We start from the raw sequence: 20,207 nt of genomic DNA on the forward strand, positions 1-20,207 counted from the left end.
GCAAAGTAGGCCACAGGGACAGGAAGCAGGCAGGGACCCAGCTGCTGGCCTGAGCCAAGTGAAAATCCCTGACCTATAGGCAGGAATGGCCAGCATGCAGGATGCTGTGGTCCTGGCAGAGGACACACTACTGCTGCACATGCAAAACACTCACACAGACAGCAAGGTATGCAAAGGTGTCATTTAGTGCCACTGTTGTTTACACAAACTAGAACACCTGTGCAGATTTACTACCTATTGCTTGTTTTAATTGTTTGGTGAACAAGTGATTTTTTTTTTTACTTAAAGATTTACATATGCATACTCCAACAAGCAAACAAGACAAACACAACAAATCAAAATATACAAAATTAACACTATATTACAGTTTCCTCATTGTCAAGTGCTCAGCAAATGTCTTGGCTGATACTTAATAAAATGTCCCCATATTTTAAAAAGCTTCTGTATTTTCCCTTTGGTGGCATAAGTCAGCTTTTCCATGGCTAAGCGGCTAGAAATACCTTTAAACCAGAGTCCAACTGTAGGTGCTTCTGTGCTCTTCCAGGCCGTTGCAATACAGTGTTTAGCCTAAAGTGACCATAAAATGTATCATGTTACAGTGTAAAAAGTTTGTTATAACAAGATGTTTTCACGTATTACAGCATCCAATCTATTATACAATCTCTATGTTATAACAAGAAACCTTTCTTGTCCAGTATACTTATTATAACATGACAACTTCAGTTTTATAACAGGAAATGGTTCATGTTATAACATCAAAAGTTATAACCTGATAACTTACATTGTCATGAAATTATAACAATAAACTTTTCTTGTTGTAACAAATATGCTATATAAAATATAGTGTGATAACTTATACTGCAAGTGCTAAAACAATATAAGTTATGACATTGAGAAATGTTTTCTGACAAGATATAGTTAAATAGTAAATTTTGTTAAAACAATAAAAGTTTGTATGATGTAACGATATAAAAACATCGTTACAGCATGAAAAACATAGTTATTATTTTTCACATAACATGACAGTGCCATAATTTTAGATTTAAAAATTAAAATAGTTGTTGAACTGTGAAGCCTTTTGTAAACAAATGATTTTTTTTATATCATGATGATTTAAATGAATGAAAACTTTTCAGGGACCCCTGGGTGTCCCCCAGATTCCTACTCAAGAGCCTCTGACATATTTGACTACAACAGGACTGGACACACACTGAGACAACTTAATTATTTATTATGTAAAAATCAAATAGCATCTTATATACAATCATAGAAAAAAAACAAATGTTTGTAATATTACAATAGCATATTTTCAAGATTAGGAATTTATCTATGACAGAAAATCAAGCTTGTACATCTGTGATGTAAACCTGCTGCAAATGACTTACTGAAAATTAAAATAAAGTTAGAATAGAGTTAAAAATACTACACGGTATATCTTGGTATAAAAGCCCTATGAGGATGTTCCTGCTTTGTATGAATGGCTCAGTGAATCTACAGACAAACTTAAACCTTGCCAGAAGGAGTCTTACCACTCACTTTTTCATTGTTATATCGACATTATAACATATTTAGTACAGCTGGTAACAACACTCAAGTATATGTAGGACAGTGCATGGACAAGATGGTGAAAGAAATCTGTAGAGCAGACTTGCTGAAGGTTACTGTTCACTATGAGTACAGAAATGAAGAAGCAATGTATTTTAACTCTCACAATCTATGCCTTTTATTCTAAAGGGCATATGTATTAACTTGGTTAATTCTAGGCCTTAGCCTATATTTAGAGTTTCCATTGGCACCTATGTTACTTAATCCATAAAACCATGCAATCGATAAACATGCTGTGGATACAAATGTCCATACATTCACACAAAAAGTTGGACTGACATGATCCCCATGACATAAAGATGAACTTTATAACTTAAGACATAATAAATAGATGAGAAAATGCATACTATGCATAGGTTTGTGCAGAGGATGTCCACATAAATATTCAGCAGTTGTCAGTACTTCACTGTATTATTTCAATCTTGTGTGTTGTGGTACTGTAGGCAGCAGAGGCGAAAGCCATTCACATGACAGTTCCTTTTTGGTCCCATGGAAAGTCTCTAGAGCAACAGCTCACAACATGTTAGCAATGTAAAACAAAACACATACACTGTCAACCTGCAGGATTTATATTAAAATTTCAGGGAAAAAAATAAAATCAATATTTACCATATTTTCCACTAAACTTCAACAGTCAGTGCAAGAAAAATGTCAGCCCAGTATGTTACTCCATCACATACTTAAGGCAAATATATTGGGCATGGTAACAATCTAACATTGTTTTTAGTTACACAGTGCTCTGTATTAGTAACAAGCAACACCCTGCTTCATGAATCGAAGGAAACAGGACAATCTTTGCATTTTGCTCAGTTCACTCACAAATTATCTTCCAGGGAAGTTACTAGAGCCAAATTCTCTGTGGTCATGTAGGTTCAAACATGTACAGTACATAAAAAGCCACAATACAGCGACAAAATGTGCACCAGAAACAAATGTCACCATGAATCATTATGGTTGAAGTCTGCATAGTAGGGTTTACAAGCCCTACATTGTCAGCGGTCTTTTAAACAAGACCCAAAAACTACACATAATGTCTTAATTGTTAATGCTTGCTTTGACCCCTGTGGGCTCCTAAGTACAGACATTAATACCTTCTTCAAACCAAGACCCTCTACTGACGTAGAGTTTCACAACCACTGGAAACACCTCACACACTGACATGCTCACACTATTTTGTACACGAGATGCACTCGATGCATCTGGCACCTTCCTTCAGCGGTTAGCCACTTCTCTGCCCCTGTGGTCAGGTGCTGTCTTTCCTGGAAGTCGGATGATCTCTCTCCTCAGGTTTTCACACCACTTCATCTGACTCCAGGTTGTATTCTTCATATAGGGCATCCAGGATGGCCAGTTGCTTCTCCATGGCAGGCAGGTACACTCCCAGGTCCCTGTGCATGCCACTTGTGAAGCCGCTCTTCAGCTCGTCACCCTCTCTTGACACTAAGGCAGCACTGAAACTTTGATAAGTTGGGGCAGCCCTCAGTGCCAGCTGGGAAAATAGAAGCAGGATACAGTCACACTCCCATGAATGAACCTCAGATGGGAAAGCATTGGTGGGAGAAAGAAATACCTACAGCAAACACGCCTCGCACAACCCATCCATGGTACTGCCGAAGGGTCTTTCCATAGGCGTTATCTTGGTGGAAGAATAGACAGAACATGATAAATCTGAGACAGTGACCATGATTTAAAGTTTGACTCCATCTGTGTTCTTTTCTGTTTTTCAAATAGCAAAAAGTGGCGGTTGGTTTGGCCACTGGTGGCCTCTCCTCCCGCAACTGAGGGGGTTCAAATATAGCAATGTCATTGTGCAGAAACTTAAGTCAGTCACAAGGGAAAACTCTTTTTGAATGACTTGGGGTAAAAGCATTTTAACACTAAAGCAAACATACTATGACCAAATTTTGATTGTTTGTATTTGAAGACATAAAAAACACTACTGGGAAGCTATATATTGATATAAAAACCTCAACTCCTAATGGAGCCACCCTTTAATTTCCATGTACCTGAGAATTTGTAGATGTCCGACTGTGCATCTTAGAAATCAGACTCACTTTTTAAAATATGTTTTTGGGGGCATTTTTGATAGAGACAGCTGAAGATATGACAGGAAAGGGGGTCAAGCGAGGGGATGACAAGCAGCAAATGGGTTACAGGTTGGAGTGGAACTGGCAGCTGCTGCAAAGGACTGATAACCTCAGTACACAGAGTGCACACTCTGGAAATCAGACTCACTTAGTGCTCCCTGGATGTCTTGTCGTCCTGCGTTGACCTCCGACAGGAACTCCTTGAGGAACTTCAGACCTCGTCTGAGCCACAGCAGAGCCTCAGTGGCTGAGTTGCGCACCTGTGCAACATCTGTCTGAACTTCATGCAGCACGATGGACTGTAGTGTGGGGAAGCCGTCAGGGTCTGACATCAGCTTCTGGTGAATTTTCTACAGGGGTAAGAGACAGGGTGAAAATGTGACATTAACCAGAAATAGATCTTAATTCAACTCTGATTTTGAACATTAATAAATTTTAACATGTCATCATAAGTTACCATATTGACAGAACAAGAATAAGAGGATAAGCCACATGTCTGATCCTCAAGCTATATATGTATTTGAGAAGTAATGTCCACAGCAAATGTCTCCCTGTGGACATATTACATGGTAGATCATTAGCTACTAGTGCTGATTTATCCTGTTTGTCACGCTATGTTTGGAGCCACTTTTGAAGAAATACTATGTAAACTTTTATCTTGTAGTAAAGAGTAAACAGTAACATCTATTTTAAAATAACAGATCAACAGATTAACATACCTTGATATTTCCAACAAAATCCATTTTAACTGGTGCAAACACAGTGGACCCCAGCTTGTCTGAGAAGAGAAAATCCATGATCATTTCTTTGCTGCTCATGAAGAAAAAAATCTCAGTTCTGTGTCTTATTTTTCAAAGACTCAATATTGTTGTTGATCATCAGTGATGAATAATGCAGCTGTCTTGTTTTGCAAGCAATTGTTAAAAAAAGGTCAGAAAACCCTGTGTAACAACCTTTTGACTGCAGATTTGATGGGAAAATAAAGGCCTGTGACACAATAAAAGAACTAAAATCCTGAGCAATTCTGGAACCATGCTGCATGAGGTCAAACACAGGAATAACTGGTGTCTGGATCTGTGTCAAGATTTGACTGGAGAGATGTCATCAATTTAGCCTGAAAAGCACTAAATCAGCTAAAACTTCATACCACTGCAGATAAAATGAATTCATTTAGTTTTTAAAGAGGAGCATTATATAAGACCTCTTGTTCTATTGCTGGTTTATATGAAACATAAGCTAATATTAATGCATATGTGTAAACTTAAGACTGTGAATAGTTTATCTGCAAATCTGACATACTGTCACATAATAAACATTAATCCTATTAAGGCTGCATGATATGGTTTTTGACAGATTTTCCAATTGTGATAACATTCATGATTAGTGGGAATGATCTTCTCTGCATCACTTTTTTTTCACTGAAAAAAACTAAAATTATGATGACGTTTGTTGGGGTCTGTACCACATGAACATATTTTCTGACATCTGGAGAACAAGATGTGTAGTCCGGGGCATCTCTGGAGCACTACAGTACTTCCATGTAATGCTGTTTGTCACACATTTTGACTTTCTAAAAAAATTGCAGTGATGTGGATATTGCACTCACAAATACTGGATTTTGACAATATTTTGATAAGGTCTAAAGGTACAGTCCTACTGTGTATTGTCTTTTTTTGTCAAGTGCCTATTTATGAGTAGTAAACTGTGTCCTTGTCTGTATATACTGCACATATACAGACACAGGCACAAGAGCATGTATGAGCTAATGACAAATCTTGCAATACGATACACAACAAATTCTAAATAAAAACACTTTAAGACATATGGACAGAAATGAGGACATAAAAGAAAAGGATGAGGATAAATCCAAGACAGAAAGCTTCCACCTCGTTATGCACAGACAATGTGAACGACATAGCATGCACAAGACGACAAGAAAAGAGCAGAAAGAAGTTCTCCTTATAAACAAAATTATAAAGGGTGAAATGACCACGTGTGGTATCACAACAAAGAAGAATATAGTGGCAGATTGAGATGAAAAGAGACTGAAGGTGACCGGCCTACCTAATACAGGCACTATTGCATAGCATGAGTCCAAAAACTCTTGAGTAGGGATACCATTGTCGTCGTCCAGTCTTATATCACTAAATCTAAAAAAGTAGAACAGATTCAAACAGGAGAATGTATTAGAGGTGAGTATTCCATTTCAATTTTTATTTGATCAAATCAAACAGAGAAAGAAAAGGGTACAAAACCAAGCCAGAGAAATGATTCACACAGTGTCATGCAATTCTATGCCTGACAATACCTGAGACTATCCTGCTACTTCGTCTATGACTTAACAGCATTGTTTCTTTTTATTTTCTCATGTTAATGTCCTAAAACTGTCTCATGAATTTCAAAACTCAAAAGTGTGCATACTGTAGTCCCCATCTTGCAGTTGAATGCTGGTTAAGTGAGACAGTGATCAAGTCCATTATAATAATAATGTTTATGTGAAGATTACAGAAAAGATTAGAAACACTATATAGTCCATTGCTCAGTAACACTCTTCACGGTCTTGAAAAAAACAGAAACTAAAATGCGTTTGAAATACAGAGTGAAACAATAAAGCTTTACAAACCCAAACATCAGATGAGGGCCTCTCTGTGTCATGTGATCAAGAGAGAACACACTAATATAAAACACTTATCATGACATCTTGAAATGGATTCAGGTTAAATCTTCAAAAACTGTTATATAATTATTCTGTGCAACACAGTAATGACAATTATTAATATTTTCATAAACTAAAGTAACTGTGCAGCAGAAGTGCAGTGTCTTTAAAAAACAAAAATACTACATATAGCTTAGATTGGTTAGTCTGAATACTGTTATAGTGAAATGTCACAGATGGTCACACAGTAACTTCATACAGTAACGTGTCCTAAAGGATGTGACCTTCCTGAGTAGCATTTTCATACCTGTGACTCATTGTGCTGAAGAAAGTTTCCACCTGCTCTGTGTCTTCTGGCTCCCCTGAATCTCTGGAAGTCTCACCGTCATGTTGAGCCTCTTCTTGGTCTGGAACTACTTCCTGTTGGTGCTGAGGCTGCACAGCAGCGTCCACCTCCTCGTGGTTGTTGTTGTCATGCTCTTCACTTTGGTCAAGTTTGTGCTTCTGCTCTTGTGTCGTCTCCTCTTGATCATCAGCTTCATTTAGGTCATCCCCCTCTGCTGGCTGTTCATAGTGTTCATTCTCAGAGGTATTCTGGGTATCGTGAGAAGTAGGGTCAACTGGCTCCTCATGGACTGAGGTGTTGTCATTTGCTGCATCAATATCTGTGTGACACAGTAAACAAAGAGAGGAAATGTCCAGCGTATATTACCAGACAAAACTGATGAAACTGAAAAAGCACAGAGAATATGGTTTCAGTCACAACTTCTATTGCAGCAAGGCAATTAAACAATAGAGACATGCACTGGCAAATAAATACTTCAGCAATGGCAAGAGAAAATTCTCCAACAAAATGTCCGTTAGTTTCACTTAAATCAATTTCATTCAAACAGCCATGAAAGCACACAATGAATACGCCCTGGCTCATACACCTCTATGGGTTTAAATATTAAAATGTGACACCCAGTATCACAGTTGGGTGTGGTAAGGTGTGACTGGTTTTAGCTATGACTGAACCCAACTGGGACTTAGTGTGAAATGCAGTACTACAAGGTGAAGACATAACAAGCAGGAATTGCAAGATGGCAATAACAACAGATATTTTAGCTTGGGTATTAGAAGACCAATGTCTTTCATCTTTAACCCTTAAATATCTCCTAAAAGTCTGACTTTTTTCTATATTGGACAACTCTGCTAAAAGAATCTGTCTACATTTTCTTACAATATACAAGGTCTGCTGCTAGGGGTCTCTCAGACATAGTTGGGAGCCATCTTCACGTTTAAACAACCACCATAGCTGATAAAAAAAAAAGTCTATCTGACAAGACTCAGGCAGAAACCATGTTCACGGACTAGGAAACATTAAGCTTTATTCACATTATGTTTAGTAACATTCACCTACTTTCTTCCTCACTCTCTAATGAATCTGACGTATCCATTGTTTTTCCAGAAGTTACAGAAACTAGCAACAAGCTAGCATGATAATACCATTACACTGAATGGATTACATATTTCTTTGAGTTTGATCGTTGGAAATATTTGGGATAATCTAAGTACACGACTAAACAAAATTTTAAAAAATTAAAATAGAAATGCTGCATATTACAACTATATAAAAGCTGTCAAGTCTGAAAGAAAGTATGTAATACAGTATATTCTAATGTAATATTATGTAAACTGCAGTATGTACCAAAAGAGGGGTCTCTTTAAATACTGTATTATGTTAGATTTGGTTGAATAATTAAACTAATTGCTATAAAATGACATTAAATATGTTTAATAAAGGAAATCACTGTAGGACACATCAATCAGTACACTTAAAATAATGTGCTGCATTACACATTTTAGATTTTAATGTACCTTACAGTGAGATAGTATATATGAATTATAGATAGTCCAAAACAATAAACTGGAAACAACTGCTCTTATTTTCCATCACCAGCAGTAGCTTCCCCTTTGTACTGCTGAGGGAAGTGCAGTAAGCATCATCCATCACTGTCTGCTCACTAAAAGGCAATAATCAATCCTCATCAGTACTGATGATGTACACACAACAACCAGGCCCTGGCCTTTTGTTTGGTCAGTGTGGTCTTTCTTTTAAAATATGCAGTAATGTTTGTCAGTTAAGAGCAGCACATAAAGTGAGTGGTTGGGACACCAGACTTACCCGATGGGGGAGAATGATGTTCTGGTATATCTGGCTCATCTGGTCCCTCTGGTCCCTCTGCTCCAGAGTCAAGGCTCTGATTCTCATGTGCTTCGCCTGAGGTTTCGGACAAATCTCTCCATCTGGAATGAATTTGAGTGCACTATGTTAATCTGAAAACTTCCGATCGACTTTTTGGGGCAAATATAATTGACACTACTGCCTAGTGCCACAGAAATACAACATTAATGACAAATTATTGTTTGTAACACCACAAAACATTTAAGAGAATACTTAATTTTCACTTCACGTTGCCAAGTGTCAGTTAATGATAGATGGAAAAGAAGTGTGAGCAACATAAATACATAATAACAGAAAAAAAAAGTAACCTACTTTTCTCCAAGGTTCTGATTTAAATGATTGACAGGTTTAATCTGTAGGAGGAAAAAAGACATAAGGGGATTATACATTGATATTTATTCTGAGAGCAAGCCATACTTTTTATACTAAATGTGACTGGGTTATCTGAAGGTGACATACCTTCTGAGGTTTGATGGCGGCTACTGGGGGAGATCCTGGTGGACTCTGTGTTGCCATATCTGTAGTAAAAGTCCGATTTGCTATCTGCATACATTCCTCTAGAGTCTTTAGGAAAGTGGTACATGTAGATTTTACCATGTTTCCAGTGTCTATGCCTGTCTGTAAAGGGCACACAAACATACGTATTAGCTAACACCGCAACACATCCCAACATCATCTTAAATGTCCTATCAGGTAAGTATGTTGTTTGGTAAATTCTGCTTAAATCTATAAAGTAAAAAAAAAAAAGATTTTAAAAAATGCACTTGTTGTAACATTTGCTGCCTGCCCAGTCTATTAGTAAGTGTAAGCACACATGACTCACTAGTTGCAAATAGGCTACCCTATACTGCTGTTTCACACCAACAGCAGCTTCTCTTATTTCATTGGCTCATCTGAACCTTAACCTTACCTCTGTTGTGTCTGCTAGCTCATCATTCTCCTTGATCTTGTTAACTTGTTGTAGAAGAAGGTCACAGTATAATCTGAGCTCTGACATCTTAGTTTTTAGTGCCTCTGTGTTCTCCTGGAGTTCTGTAATAGCAGCAAGAAGATAGAAAATAGTACAGTATTTTACAATAGAAAACTAGCTGTGTAAGTCAGTGCAATCTGTGCTTTGCCAGATTTGGATGTTATGGCAACCAAATACCTTTTTCTCTCTTTGTTCGGTTGTCTGTAAGGCAAGCTTTGGCTGTTCCCAGTGCCACCAGCCATTTCTGCCTCTCTGCTGCATTGATGGCTCTGAGGTAAAAGTACTGCTCTCCTGGTATAGTCAGGTCAACTCGTGTAGAGTCTGAGGAATGAACTAATAAAACACAGCAGCAGAACTAGTGAATTAATAAATGAATCCTTTATTGCCCCTAAGGAAATTTGTTATGCATAATAAGCACAAAAAATATCAACAACCACACATGACAGTACATAATATAACATTAAACATAAACATAATTTTTAAAAAGCATTCCTGTGGTAAAGGACATGAAGTGTAGGTTCAAGAAGGTGTCAAATTCAGACCATCTGATCAGAGCTTATTAAGCAACTGAATACTGTGTGGGACAAAGGATGTGATGCCTCTTTTAGTCTCCATCCTGGTCATGCTATACCTTCACCCTGGGGATAAAAGTACTCATTGAGGGCAAAGAGGGCGAGGTGAGTCTGCTATGATCTTGTGAGCTAAATTCATGGTGTACTGGTCTGTAATGCAAGTAATACTGCAAATTGGTTTGCCAGGTTTCTTGCCACCCAGTTTAGCAACCCTGTCTACTTTGTACTTTGTGAGATAAATTTACTCTGAATGAAATGACAGAATGTTTCTGTCCACATTAAAACTTCTAAAGCTACGTTCACACTGCATGGCTTAGTGTTCAAACGTATTACTCAGATCTGATTTTTTTTGTTGTTGTTGTTGTTTGTTTGGCTGTTCACATTAGTTGTGGTCATTATCAGATTTCAGTTTGAGCTGGTCACAGTCGTGAACTGACCCATTAAGCAGAAAACACTAACAAAGACTTCACATGTAGCACACTGGGATATGAAAGAAAACAGAGGCCACTGAAGTGTTTATGATTCCATTTATAAGCTGATGGGCAAAGAAAGAATGCAAATTTACCAGCAGATGAGAACGAGGACGGGCAGAAAAAGAACCTAATTTTAGTGGAGCAATGTATAGAGGTGTGTGTGTGCGCGTGTGGAGAGCTGGAGCCAGGAGTGGTAGGATCATGACGTGAATGGCTTCACAGAAACAGATTTCATGCAAAATTTCAGGAGGTCAAGGGGCTACTACATCTGTCAGTGCCTTTCCACCAGACGCAAGTGATGCAAAAGTCATATGACTGTTCACATTGTGGTCACATTGCAAAAATATCTGACCTGAATCTGACTTAGGACCACATATGAAAATGGCCTAAGTCAGAATTGTAAATATCAGATAACAAGTGATTTGTGTTATCACACACTATCACGAAAAAAAGAGATCAGAGTCACATCTGAGGAAAAAAAAAAAATCAAATTTGGGCCACCAGTGTGGACATAGCCCTGGTTTCCTTAAAAAATACTGACGTTGTTGAGCTTTACCAGCCTAGTATTGGTGTTACCAAAATGAAGTAGAAAGCCAATTACTCACACTTGCACAATCAATGAAACACAGTAACATAGGAAAAAGTGAGGCATACTGACCTTGGATTTCACAAACTGAAATTTTAATGCTGCCCTTGCAACCTTTCCAGGCATCTTCTTGAGAGTCATAGTAAGACAAAGTTCCTCCATCAAGCACAAACCAACGAGGTTGCCAGCCTGAAGAACACACATTGAAATGTTTCGATTTTTTCTGTAACGCTGCTGTTTAACTTCATGAGCATGTGTATTCATTTTAATAATGTAAATCACCATGTAAAACAGCGACATAGCTTCATAAACTTTGAAAGGTTTAACCCTTAAACTAACTACGTTATGTTAGCAACAGCTAAGCAGTTGTTAAGTCAGATTATAGTGACAGATGGAGGGAAGAAGCTAAATTAGCTAGCGCTACCTGTTAACGCTTCTTTCATACGGTTAACCTCTATTTTGTTAAACAGCAAACTTACCAAAGAGACCCTTATCAATGTAAAGTGGTGCATAAGTTAAGAGGTGATGGTGGCTAACATTAGCTTTCTCGGTGCCTGTTAACGTTATACAAAAGTGCGCTAAGACGTTGTCATGCTAGCTAGCTGCCTTAAAACGAGCATTATAACCAAAAACACCCAGCGGCTGTGGCGTTAACTTACCGCTTATGTAGTTGGTCCATTTATACAGCATTCCTTCCATTGTTTAATTATGTGTTTTTGCCGTTCATTACTTGTTTATCATAACAAGATATGATGCACAGCTGATTGCAGCGACTCCATCGGGGCCCAAGTGTAGTGAGTGGAGTGGAGTGGAGTAACGTCTTCAGCTTTAGATCTCATCTACGTAGATAAAAGTGCGTAAACTTTTTCGTGAATGCAGGTATAAGCCATCATGAGAGACGCTGACGATGTCCCTCCCACTTATATCAGAGGGATTAAAGTGGTCGTATCTAGAAGGGAACTCATAGTTTGCGAAACTCTCGCGAGATTTGTACGCGTCCTCTATCTATTTGTACCTTATACAAACTAATTATGTTTTATAATATGACACCACTAAATTTAGATAGCTTTGGGGGACAGTAAACACTTGATTAGGATTAGGAATAGCTCAAATTGTGGAATAAAATGGTCACTCTCGCGAGATTTTGCGCGAGTCTTGAGTTCCCTTCTTGACATGACCAATTTAAGTACTGTGGGTGTCGACTGTAGTGATTGACAGACAGAGGAGCCAATAAAATAAGAAAAAATATATAAAGGGCGGCGCTTTATACTGAATTTAGCCAATTGTAGAAGGAGGAAGGCAGAGACAAACAACAGTGGCTGCGTTCATTGCTGAAGTTATCTGCCACGTAGTTGGCATTCTTGCCATATATCTATTTTAGGTACTGTATTTTAAATTAGTTTTTTGTAAATTTTGTAAGAAAGTGAGCTTTTATCTATCAAAATGATTCTTTTTGCCATTTGTTCAATATTGCCTTCACTGTTTGTACTTGTCACTGGAGGGAAACTGCCCGAGCCAGAAGTGAAAATTGAAGTTATTCATAAACCCCTAATATGCTACCGTAAGTCAAAATATGGAGACATGCTTCTCGTTCATTACGAAGGATTCTTGGAGAGTAATGGCACCATGTTTCATTCCAGGTAATGTGTTGCTAGAAACTGTCACACTGCATGCATTTCCGTGCAATGTTGTTGTACTCCTTATGCACGAACATGGGATTGCCATAAAAATCACTGTATGTATCTCAGTGGACTACACTCAGTGGTGAAAGTAACTAAGCACATTTTCTGAAGTACAGTTTTGAGGTACTTGTACTTTACTTGAATATTTCCATGTTATGCTACTTTATACTTAGACTACACTACTTTCCAGAGGGAAATATTGTACTTTCTTCTCCATTACATTTACTTGACAACTTTAGTTACCTTTCAGTTGAAGATTTGACACAATGGATAGTATACCTTTTTGAATACAACACATTGTTAGAGATTAAACCAGTAGTTTCAGCTTTTCAGATTTCTAGGAGTTATTAACAGCTCCACCAAAAACTATTTTCCCTCTAAATATCTGAAATGATTTTATTTCAATAAATGCTGAAATATTCAAATATTTAACCAAAAAAACTAAGATTAGAGAAAAAGTCCAAAAACTGAAAACAGATTTGTGAATCAGTACTGTATTTGTTCTTCATTTCTCTCCCATTAGTCATCTCACGACCCTTCAGATTTATCTGATGAGGTCACCATTCGACCCTTATTGTGCATGTCTGTCATGTCAATTCTGTGTGTACTGGACTTTTCTTTCTCAAAGAAAACTGTGATCGATCTTTGTGACTCTTGGCAGCCGCAAAGTTGGGGACAAAAATCCAGTATGGTTCACTCTTGGGATCCGAGAGGTCATCAAGGGTTGGGACAAGGGTCTGCAGAACATGTGCACGGGAGAGCGCAGGAAACTGACCGTCCCTCCATCTCTGGCATATGGCAAGGAAGGAAAAGGTGACATAGAAAAACATGTCTGTTGCATCAAATCTACCCTTCTTCATGTGTTGTAGCTTAACACATCTGTGCTTCTTTTATACGTTTGTTTACAGGCAAGATCCCTCCAAGCAGTACTCTCATTTTTGATATTGAGCTCATGGACATCCAAAATGGCCCAAGGTCACATGACTCTTTCCGTATCATGGATCTCAATGATGACTGGAAGCTTTCCAGGGATGAGGTGTGGAATTCTTTTAAACTGCTTTTCTTTATGAATTAAGAGTATTTCTTTGTTGCTATTGGTGAATGTCATTATTATTCTGTTTGCACCACAGGTGAAAGAGTACCTGAAGAAGGAATTTCAGAAGCATGGATACTCACCTAATGACACACATCATGAAGTGATGGTGGAGGACATCTTCAAAAATGAGGATGAAGATAAAGATGGTTTTATATCTGCGAGGGAATTCACCTATCAACACGATGAGCTCTAAAGAACTGATTTCATCTACTGTTTTTAAACTACCAGGGTTTTTGTTTCATTCATTTCCTTGAAAATAGTGACATGAATTCAGGAATTGTGATTTAGTTACTTGGAGGTTTTATATGGACTTTTATAATGCTGCATTTGAACAGTTTTGTCTTACTTTTGATTTAACTTAAATACATCAGCTCTATTTTCTGTCATTTCATGGAAAATTAGATCCATAATTTATTTATATTTCCATTTTTTCATGCACTGAAAATGTCACCACAGATGTATTTGGGCTACAGTATTCGATTTTTAACAACTGATTTTATGAAATAAATGTTTTTGAAATAAACAGAACTTAACTGTGTTCATGCAAATTTATTATCTTTACAATGCATATGCTGAAAACTTAAGCTGTGTTTGCGATCAGCCTTGATGACATGATATTGGATGATGGCAGGTTTTTGTGCATGTCTCCATTAACCACTAGAGGGCACTCTTCTTCAAGACTTTTGTATCATTCCTTACAAGTCTTGACCAAATCTCAAAACAAAGAAGCAACAATGAACTGTCAGCAGTCCATCCTTTTCAGTTTACAGATTTCATACTCTCTCTGGCAGATCAAATTATCAAAATGAGAGTACAGTCACATATATAATTTAATTTCATAAGGATTGTTTAGTACGGCAAAATAAGATTAGGGTTTCTGTCACTTGCAGTAATGAACATTCCAAATTCTGTGTTCTGCCTTGACAGAATAACAAGAAGTTTCAGTGAGCTCCCTCAGTGATATCCAAAAATATACATTTTGCAAACAGAACTGCTGCCTGAAACAGTGTCCAAATCATAAAATGTCTTTTTGATCCTGAAAACAAGGGGAAAAAAACCCCAGGGTCTCCTTCAAGAACAATTTTATGTCTTTGGATGGAGAGAGTTCTTAATAGAACCCCTGGTCTTGTAAAGAACCCTTGACAAACCCTTTTGGAACCTTTATTTGTAAGAGTGTAGTTCAAGACAAATTAACAACACATTCATTGTGCGTATGGAGTTTACAGTGTAGGTGGCAGCATTGATGACTGATTTAATTTTCAGGGTTGTAACATTTGTAAAGAATGAAATGTTCTCTGATTATACTAAAAGACACAGAACAGCTGTAAAGTATAATATCAGCAATCACAGGTTATATCTGTCACTGTAATTCATGTGACAGGCAGAGCAGAGGTAACCTCGACTCACCTGTGGCTCAGTGATCAATCCGTAGTCAGTGGTTCTCAGCTGTGCAGCATCAACAGGAAAACAATGTCTAAAAGATTAAAGAAGCCACTGAAATGTGTGCGAGCTCTCAGTCTGTTTTTCCTTTGAATCATGCAAATAAAAGCTCCTCCCAAAATGTAAAGAATTGATAATGCAGTTGAGAAAGAAGATCTCGTCCCCCAAAACAAAGGCTATATGTATACGAGCCTCAGCAGTGTCAGTATAACATGCTTCTTCTTGCTTCTGTTAAAAGTATTGAGTATCAGAACTATTTTATTCACCTAATTTTATTTTGATTTAAATTTCTTTCTTATATTATCTCTCTCTGACTGGCACTGTTTTTTCACTAGTGCTCTTGACTACTGAAGTGACCGGTTCTTCACATCCCAAACATTTCATAGTACCACTGACTGTGCAAACCTACATATGACTAATAAATCCAAACATGAATTTGAACATAAAGGTGCATGAAAATCGCTCCATGGTAAGTGAGTAATACTGTAGCACAAACACAGGCCTACTGCAGGTGTACATTTCAAATCCGTTGCTTGTTATTCTTGTCGCCAGCTTAAACTATGAAACAGTTATTTAAATAAATAACAGAGGTTTGAGAAATGAGGTCATTATTGTTTTGTAATTTTTTTCCTGCTAAAACTAGATTCTGATGAAGGCTGACATGCACCAGTGATACTCTAAGGAAACGTTACTTAAGAGTGGCAAGTTGGAGTTTGCAACTGTGGTGCAGCTACACCTTTTCTCACAAAAAGCACTGCTGTTTTTCTCACCACTTAAGTTTATATGCTGTCTGGCAAATGTCCACCCTGCTGACCACACCTACAGGTAAAACTGGACAAGTAGGAAGGATACACAGCCAGACAGAGATTGAATATTTGATAAAGCCTTCTGGGTAAAAGACCTGGCAGGGATGTGGCAGTAGCTGTCACAAGATAAAAGGTTGTAAAGCACATACCTGTGATTCACTGCGCTTCAGGCAACTAGCAGTCATCCCTATTATAAGGGTTTGGTCTTCTTACTTTTACAGCTATCACACCATGGTAACATTATGTTAAATGGAGACCAACATTGTGAGAAATAGGTCACACTATTTTAAAGTGTTTTCTCGCCTTTAATAAATCATCATTTGATAAATTACATTTTTAATCGCAACCGTCACAAAAATACATTTTGATAAAATGGATTTGTAGAAAGGATTTACTTAATCACATCAAACCAACTGTGAAAGCAACATGCTGGCCACAGCTTTAGTATGACTATTAACTTCTATGGCATCACTGTGAAGTGAATGGCAACTACTGCTGCACCGAGCAATGTTACTGGCATACAAAAAGAAAAAATGGGCCCAGACCATATTTTTTTACGTGAAAATATCCCAGATTACAGCATGTAAACGGAAATACTACAAACCGACGGCGGATATATGTGCAGAGGAGGTTTGCTCATGTGGTGCACAGTCTGCAATATGGCATGTGAATTAAAATGATCAATATTTAATCCACTTATGTATTCCTCACAATGACACTGAGAACGTTGCAAATGAAACTGGTAAATCCACAAACTGTCGCTCTTCTGATTCTTCTTTTCTCTTGTGAACAGTTTTGTATTTTGACATCAATTCAACAAACATCATTCTCAACAGTATATATTATTGTGACAAAAGAATATGATGCAGAGTAAAAGACAAAAATAAACATCTTTACAAAATAAATCTTTACACTTGTTGCAAAAAAGTGCTTCATGAGCGCCCAATTGTCTCATATTTTAGTACACACAGTTAAAATATTGATCATCACATGATCTGATTTTTATCTACAATTAAATTTTAACCAGTGTTCCCACTACAATCACAATATGCACACATGTTGTGGGAAAGTTAGCTTGGCTGTCGCCGTGAGGCTCGGTTTCCACAGCACCAGGACCTCACTGATTGACACTCCGCCTGGGGCAGATTTCACACAGCGCTGACATGACTGAGTCTACACCAGGTAGTGACAGTCAGATTCAAATTAAAGAGCGGAGGGAACAGCACTGCAGGTAGTTAAAAATACTGGATCATCTCCTAATATAAAAACGATGGTCTCGGCTGACTATGAAAACCTAAAACTTACAGTAACAAGACAACATGTCGACACTAAACCAACTTCAACTAAAACAGTCATGCGAGAAAGAAGCGTTTCAAGTTCAATTTGATTACAAACTATTCTGAAACTTCATTAGAATCAAGGTGGCTTGAATTTCCTCTTTGACAGAATAAATAATTGTCCTTCGTTTCTGTTGTAAGGCCTGCATGCCTCAGTCCTCGGTTAGAATAAGACATCTTCATGCTCGATCATCAGCTGCACCACTAGTTTCTGCTGCCTCATGTCATTCAGGGTTGTCAAAGCATTCATCTCTGGTGGCTGCATGAGCGTTGGACCAAAGACAATCCCCAAGTTCTCAGCATTCATTAAATTGTCCTTTTCAAACAGAGTCACCCTGTAAAACACAAGAAGAAAACTTGGCTGTAAAGACAGTCCTATCAGGCAAAAATACAAAAACAGCAAAACATTTGAATGTGGTTTTCTTTTGGATCATGAGTGGATTCACCTCAGGAACGCTGACGTCAATGAGAAGGATGGCATTATTTTTCAGTAATCTTATTTTCAACAAATCCCATAAACAGACCAAAACCAATAATGCGTTAGTCCTGCACTCAACGCTTTCTGACCTCTACTCTCTCTGTGGCACTCAGCCTGAACGACACATCTTTAACAATGGCTTATAAATATATTTTTTTCAATACACTCAATAATTTCTAAAAAGAGCTGGGCACTGTAATTTCTTGGCAAAAATTGTTTTCAAATGTGGAATAATACACAGGTGGTGCTAAATTGATTTTTAGATGCATTGCGATTCTCTCTTGAAAGATTATGAATCAATACAGAAAAGTCAATAACTGGAAATTTAAAACCCGTAGCTTGAAAGCTAGTGATGGAAGATGGAGGCGTCTATAAAATTGAAAAGAGACCTGGACAAAAGCCACACTGTACGCCTAATGTCTAATTAATTAAACAAAGTATGACTCATCACAAATTCATTATAATCACTTTATGTTTTAAAAGCAGCATGTAGTCACACAATGAGAAAAAAAATCTATCATATACAGAAATCAAATATTTTGATTCCTCAAGATGCATCAATAATCATTTTATAATCACATCATAGCCCTCTGAATTGGAATCGAATCAAATCATGAGGTGCCAAGCGATTCCCACCCCGAGTATTATGTTGGATCAACTAAAATAAACTACAGTGCCCATGAAGGAGTGAAGGACTATGTCCCCAAGAGCAATAGAGGTTTATAGTACAGAGGGCTACGCTAGGAGAGAAGATATATCAGCAGGCTCTGGCCACACATGAAGGATGTAGTAATTAATTTATTTGTTATTATTTAGTTGTTTGTAGTTGCTTTTATGCTGATACTACCTTTAGTGTTCCTATCTTTCTCTTTTTTCTCTCTCTCTTTTTGTCATGTAAAGTGTCTTTGAGTACCATTTAAAGTGCTACACAAATAATATTACTATTTTAATTGTTTATATAATTATTATTATTATCAATGGCCAATGTGTGTCATTTGATTATCTGATCTTTTGTCTTTTTCTACAATTATTTTTGAAAAATTACAGAAAAAAAACAAAAAACAATTAGTATCAATATTGGAATTAGTAAAATTTAACAAAAAGTATCAGTATCTAATGTATATCATTCATCAATACTTTACATGCAATACTTGTTAGTAGGATTAATTCAGTATTAACTTTGACCTTTTCAAGGGATTTGTAGCGATTCCAAAAAGTATTAAACATTACGAGCTTATCCTTTAAATGAAACAACTAAAAGCTCTGACGATGTGTGTGTGCATGAACCAACCTCTTGAGGTGAGCCATCAGGTAGCGTAGGGTCTCGTAGTGGGCTGGAGGGAGTTGCAACAAACTCTCATGGATGGCCTCCAATCTCGAGTCAGCATTTGGAATTTCTGTTACATGAGTAATATGATTAGTATCAGAGCACCACAGGGCACCAGTAACACAGTTATGGCGTGGAATAAACCAGAGTGGAGGAGCTCTTACTTGCAGCTTGAATGAATTTGGAGTACAAGTCAAATGTAATGACTGGAATGGGAAGGTCTCTTAAGTAAAGTTTCAAAGCACCAGCGATGATATTGATGTCTGCATAGGCACTGGCACTGATATCAGTCTTTTCACCATCTGTTGATTAAAAAAGAAAGTGTATGACTGATGTGCAATTTCATATTTGGAAACAACTATGAATAAGAGCTTAATGTTCTTATGTACGTCACAAAAACAAAACAGACAGGGCAATTTCGTGCTGCGTCGTAGCTGAAACAAGCTTCTTATTTAAAATTATGAACCCGTGAACGAAAACCTCAGATACTTGGATCCTGAGGCACAGAAATCTGAAGTCAACAAACCTCGGTCAAAGGCGAGCCTCACGTCCTCTATGTGTTCTGAGAAGCCAGACACTCGGTACAGACCTTCCGATTTCATACCTGCAACAGAGAATTGGGAAAATTTTTCAGGCTTTTTACCTTTCACTATCTACAATTCTGCATAGAAAATGTAGGTGTCTGTTCTAACAAAAGGATCAAGGACATTTCTGATCATTGCAAACTAGTAATTGCAGAACACTTGAGGGTTTGAGATTGAGATCCTTTGTTGCCAGCTATTGGTTTGATCTGTTTTATCAACATTTAGAAATCAGACGTGTTTTGTAACATGTTTTTACATGTAACAGACAAATCAAAATTATT

The 20,207-nt window shown here is 37.5% G+C and overlaps 3 protein-coding genes across 5 annotated transcripts in view; 1 reads left to right on the forward strand and 2 right to left on the reverse strand.

Annotated features, from left to right (window-relative positions):
• Positions 1–1,211: 1,211 nt before the first annotated feature.
• plekha8 (pleckstrin homology domain containing, family A (phosphoinositide binding specific) member 8) lies at positions 1,212–12,027 on the reverse strand. Its single transcript, XM_084726516.1, has 13 exons — positions 11,836–12,027; positions 11,249–11,365; positions 9,723–9,878; positions 9,486–9,607; positions 9,035–9,193; positions 8,888–8,928; positions 8,516–8,637; positions 6,656–7,013; positions 5,757–5,842; positions 4,412–4,470; positions 3,841–4,042; positions 3,180–3,241; positions 1,212–3,094 (listed from the first exon to the last, which is right to left on the reverse strand). The coding sequence occupies exons 1-13, from the start codon at positions 11,873–11,875 to the stop codon at positions 2,897–2,899; spliced, it is 1,722 nt and encodes a 573-aa protein (XP_084582642.1). The 5' UTR covers positions 11,876–12,027; the 3' UTR covers positions 1,212–2,896.
• A 451-nt stretch (positions 12,028–12,478) lies between these two features.
• fkbp14 (FKBP prolyl isomerase 14) lies at positions 12,479–14,482 on the forward strand. Its single transcript, XM_084725673.1, has 4 exons — positions 12,479–12,816; positions 13,520–13,671; positions 13,767–13,894; positions 13,989–14,482. Exons 1-4 carry the CDS (start codon positions 12,620–12,622, stop codon positions 14,145–14,147), a joined length of 636 nt encoding a protein of 211 aa, XP_084581799.1. The 5' UTR covers positions 12,479–12,619; the 3' UTR covers positions 14,148–14,482.
• A 2,285-nt stretch (positions 14,483–16,767) lies between these two features.
• chn2 (chimerin 2) overlaps positions 16,768–20,207 on the reverse strand; it is a 42,660-nt gene continuing 39,220 nt past the window's right edge. For all 3 annotated transcript variants that reach the window (XM_084726517.1, XM_084726518.1, XM_084726519.1), the window contains 4 exons: positions 19,869–19,946; positions 19,507–19,644; positions 19,307–19,412; positions 16,768–17,872 (listed from right to left, as the gene is read on the reverse strand). In XM_084726517.1, coding sequence (XP_084582643.1) covers positions 17,701–17,872; positions 19,307–19,412; positions 19,507–19,644; positions 19,869–19,946 — 494 coding nt within the window. In that variant the 3' untranslated portion in view covers positions 16,768–17,700. The remainder of the gene's footprint in view (positions 17,873–19,306; positions 19,413–19,506; positions 19,645–19,868; positions 19,947–20,207) is intronic.

The sequence above is a fragment of the Lutjanus erythropterus genome, chromosome 9, assembly GCF_056507025.1.
Source record: "Lutjanus erythropterus isolate fLutEry1 chromosome 9, fLutEry1.hap2, whole genome shotgun sequence".
Lineage (NCBI taxonomy): Eukaryota > Metazoa > Chordata > Actinopteri > Lutjaniformes > Lutjanidae > Lutjanus > Lutjanus erythropterus.

Bases quoted from the DNA above. Each gene is read 5' to 3' on its own strand.
- plekha8 (XM_084726516.1), bottom strand. From the start codon at position 11,875: ATGGAAGGAATGCTGTATAAATGGACCAACTACATAAGCG. The intron at 9,608-9,722 runs GTATTTGGTTGC...CTGCTATTACAG, and splicing joins CCGAACAAAGAGAGAAAAAG to AACTCCAGGAGAACACAGAG. The intron at 7,014-8,515 runs GTAAGTCTGGTG...TGTGTCACACAG, and splicing joins ACATCATTCTCCCCCATCGG to ATATTGATGCAGCAAATGAC.
- fkbp14 (XM_084725673.1), top strand. From the start codon at position 12,620: ATGATTCTTTTTGCCATTTGTTCAATATTGCCTTCACTGTTTGTACTT. The intron at 13,672-13,766 runs GTGACATAGAAA...GTTTGTTTACAG, and splicing joins ATATGGCAAGGAAGGAAAAG to GCAAGATCCCTCCAAGCAGT. The intron at 13,895-13,988 runs GTGTGGAATTCT...TTTGCACCACAG, and splicing joins GGAAGCTTTCCAGGGATGAG to GTGAAAGAGTACCTGAAGAA.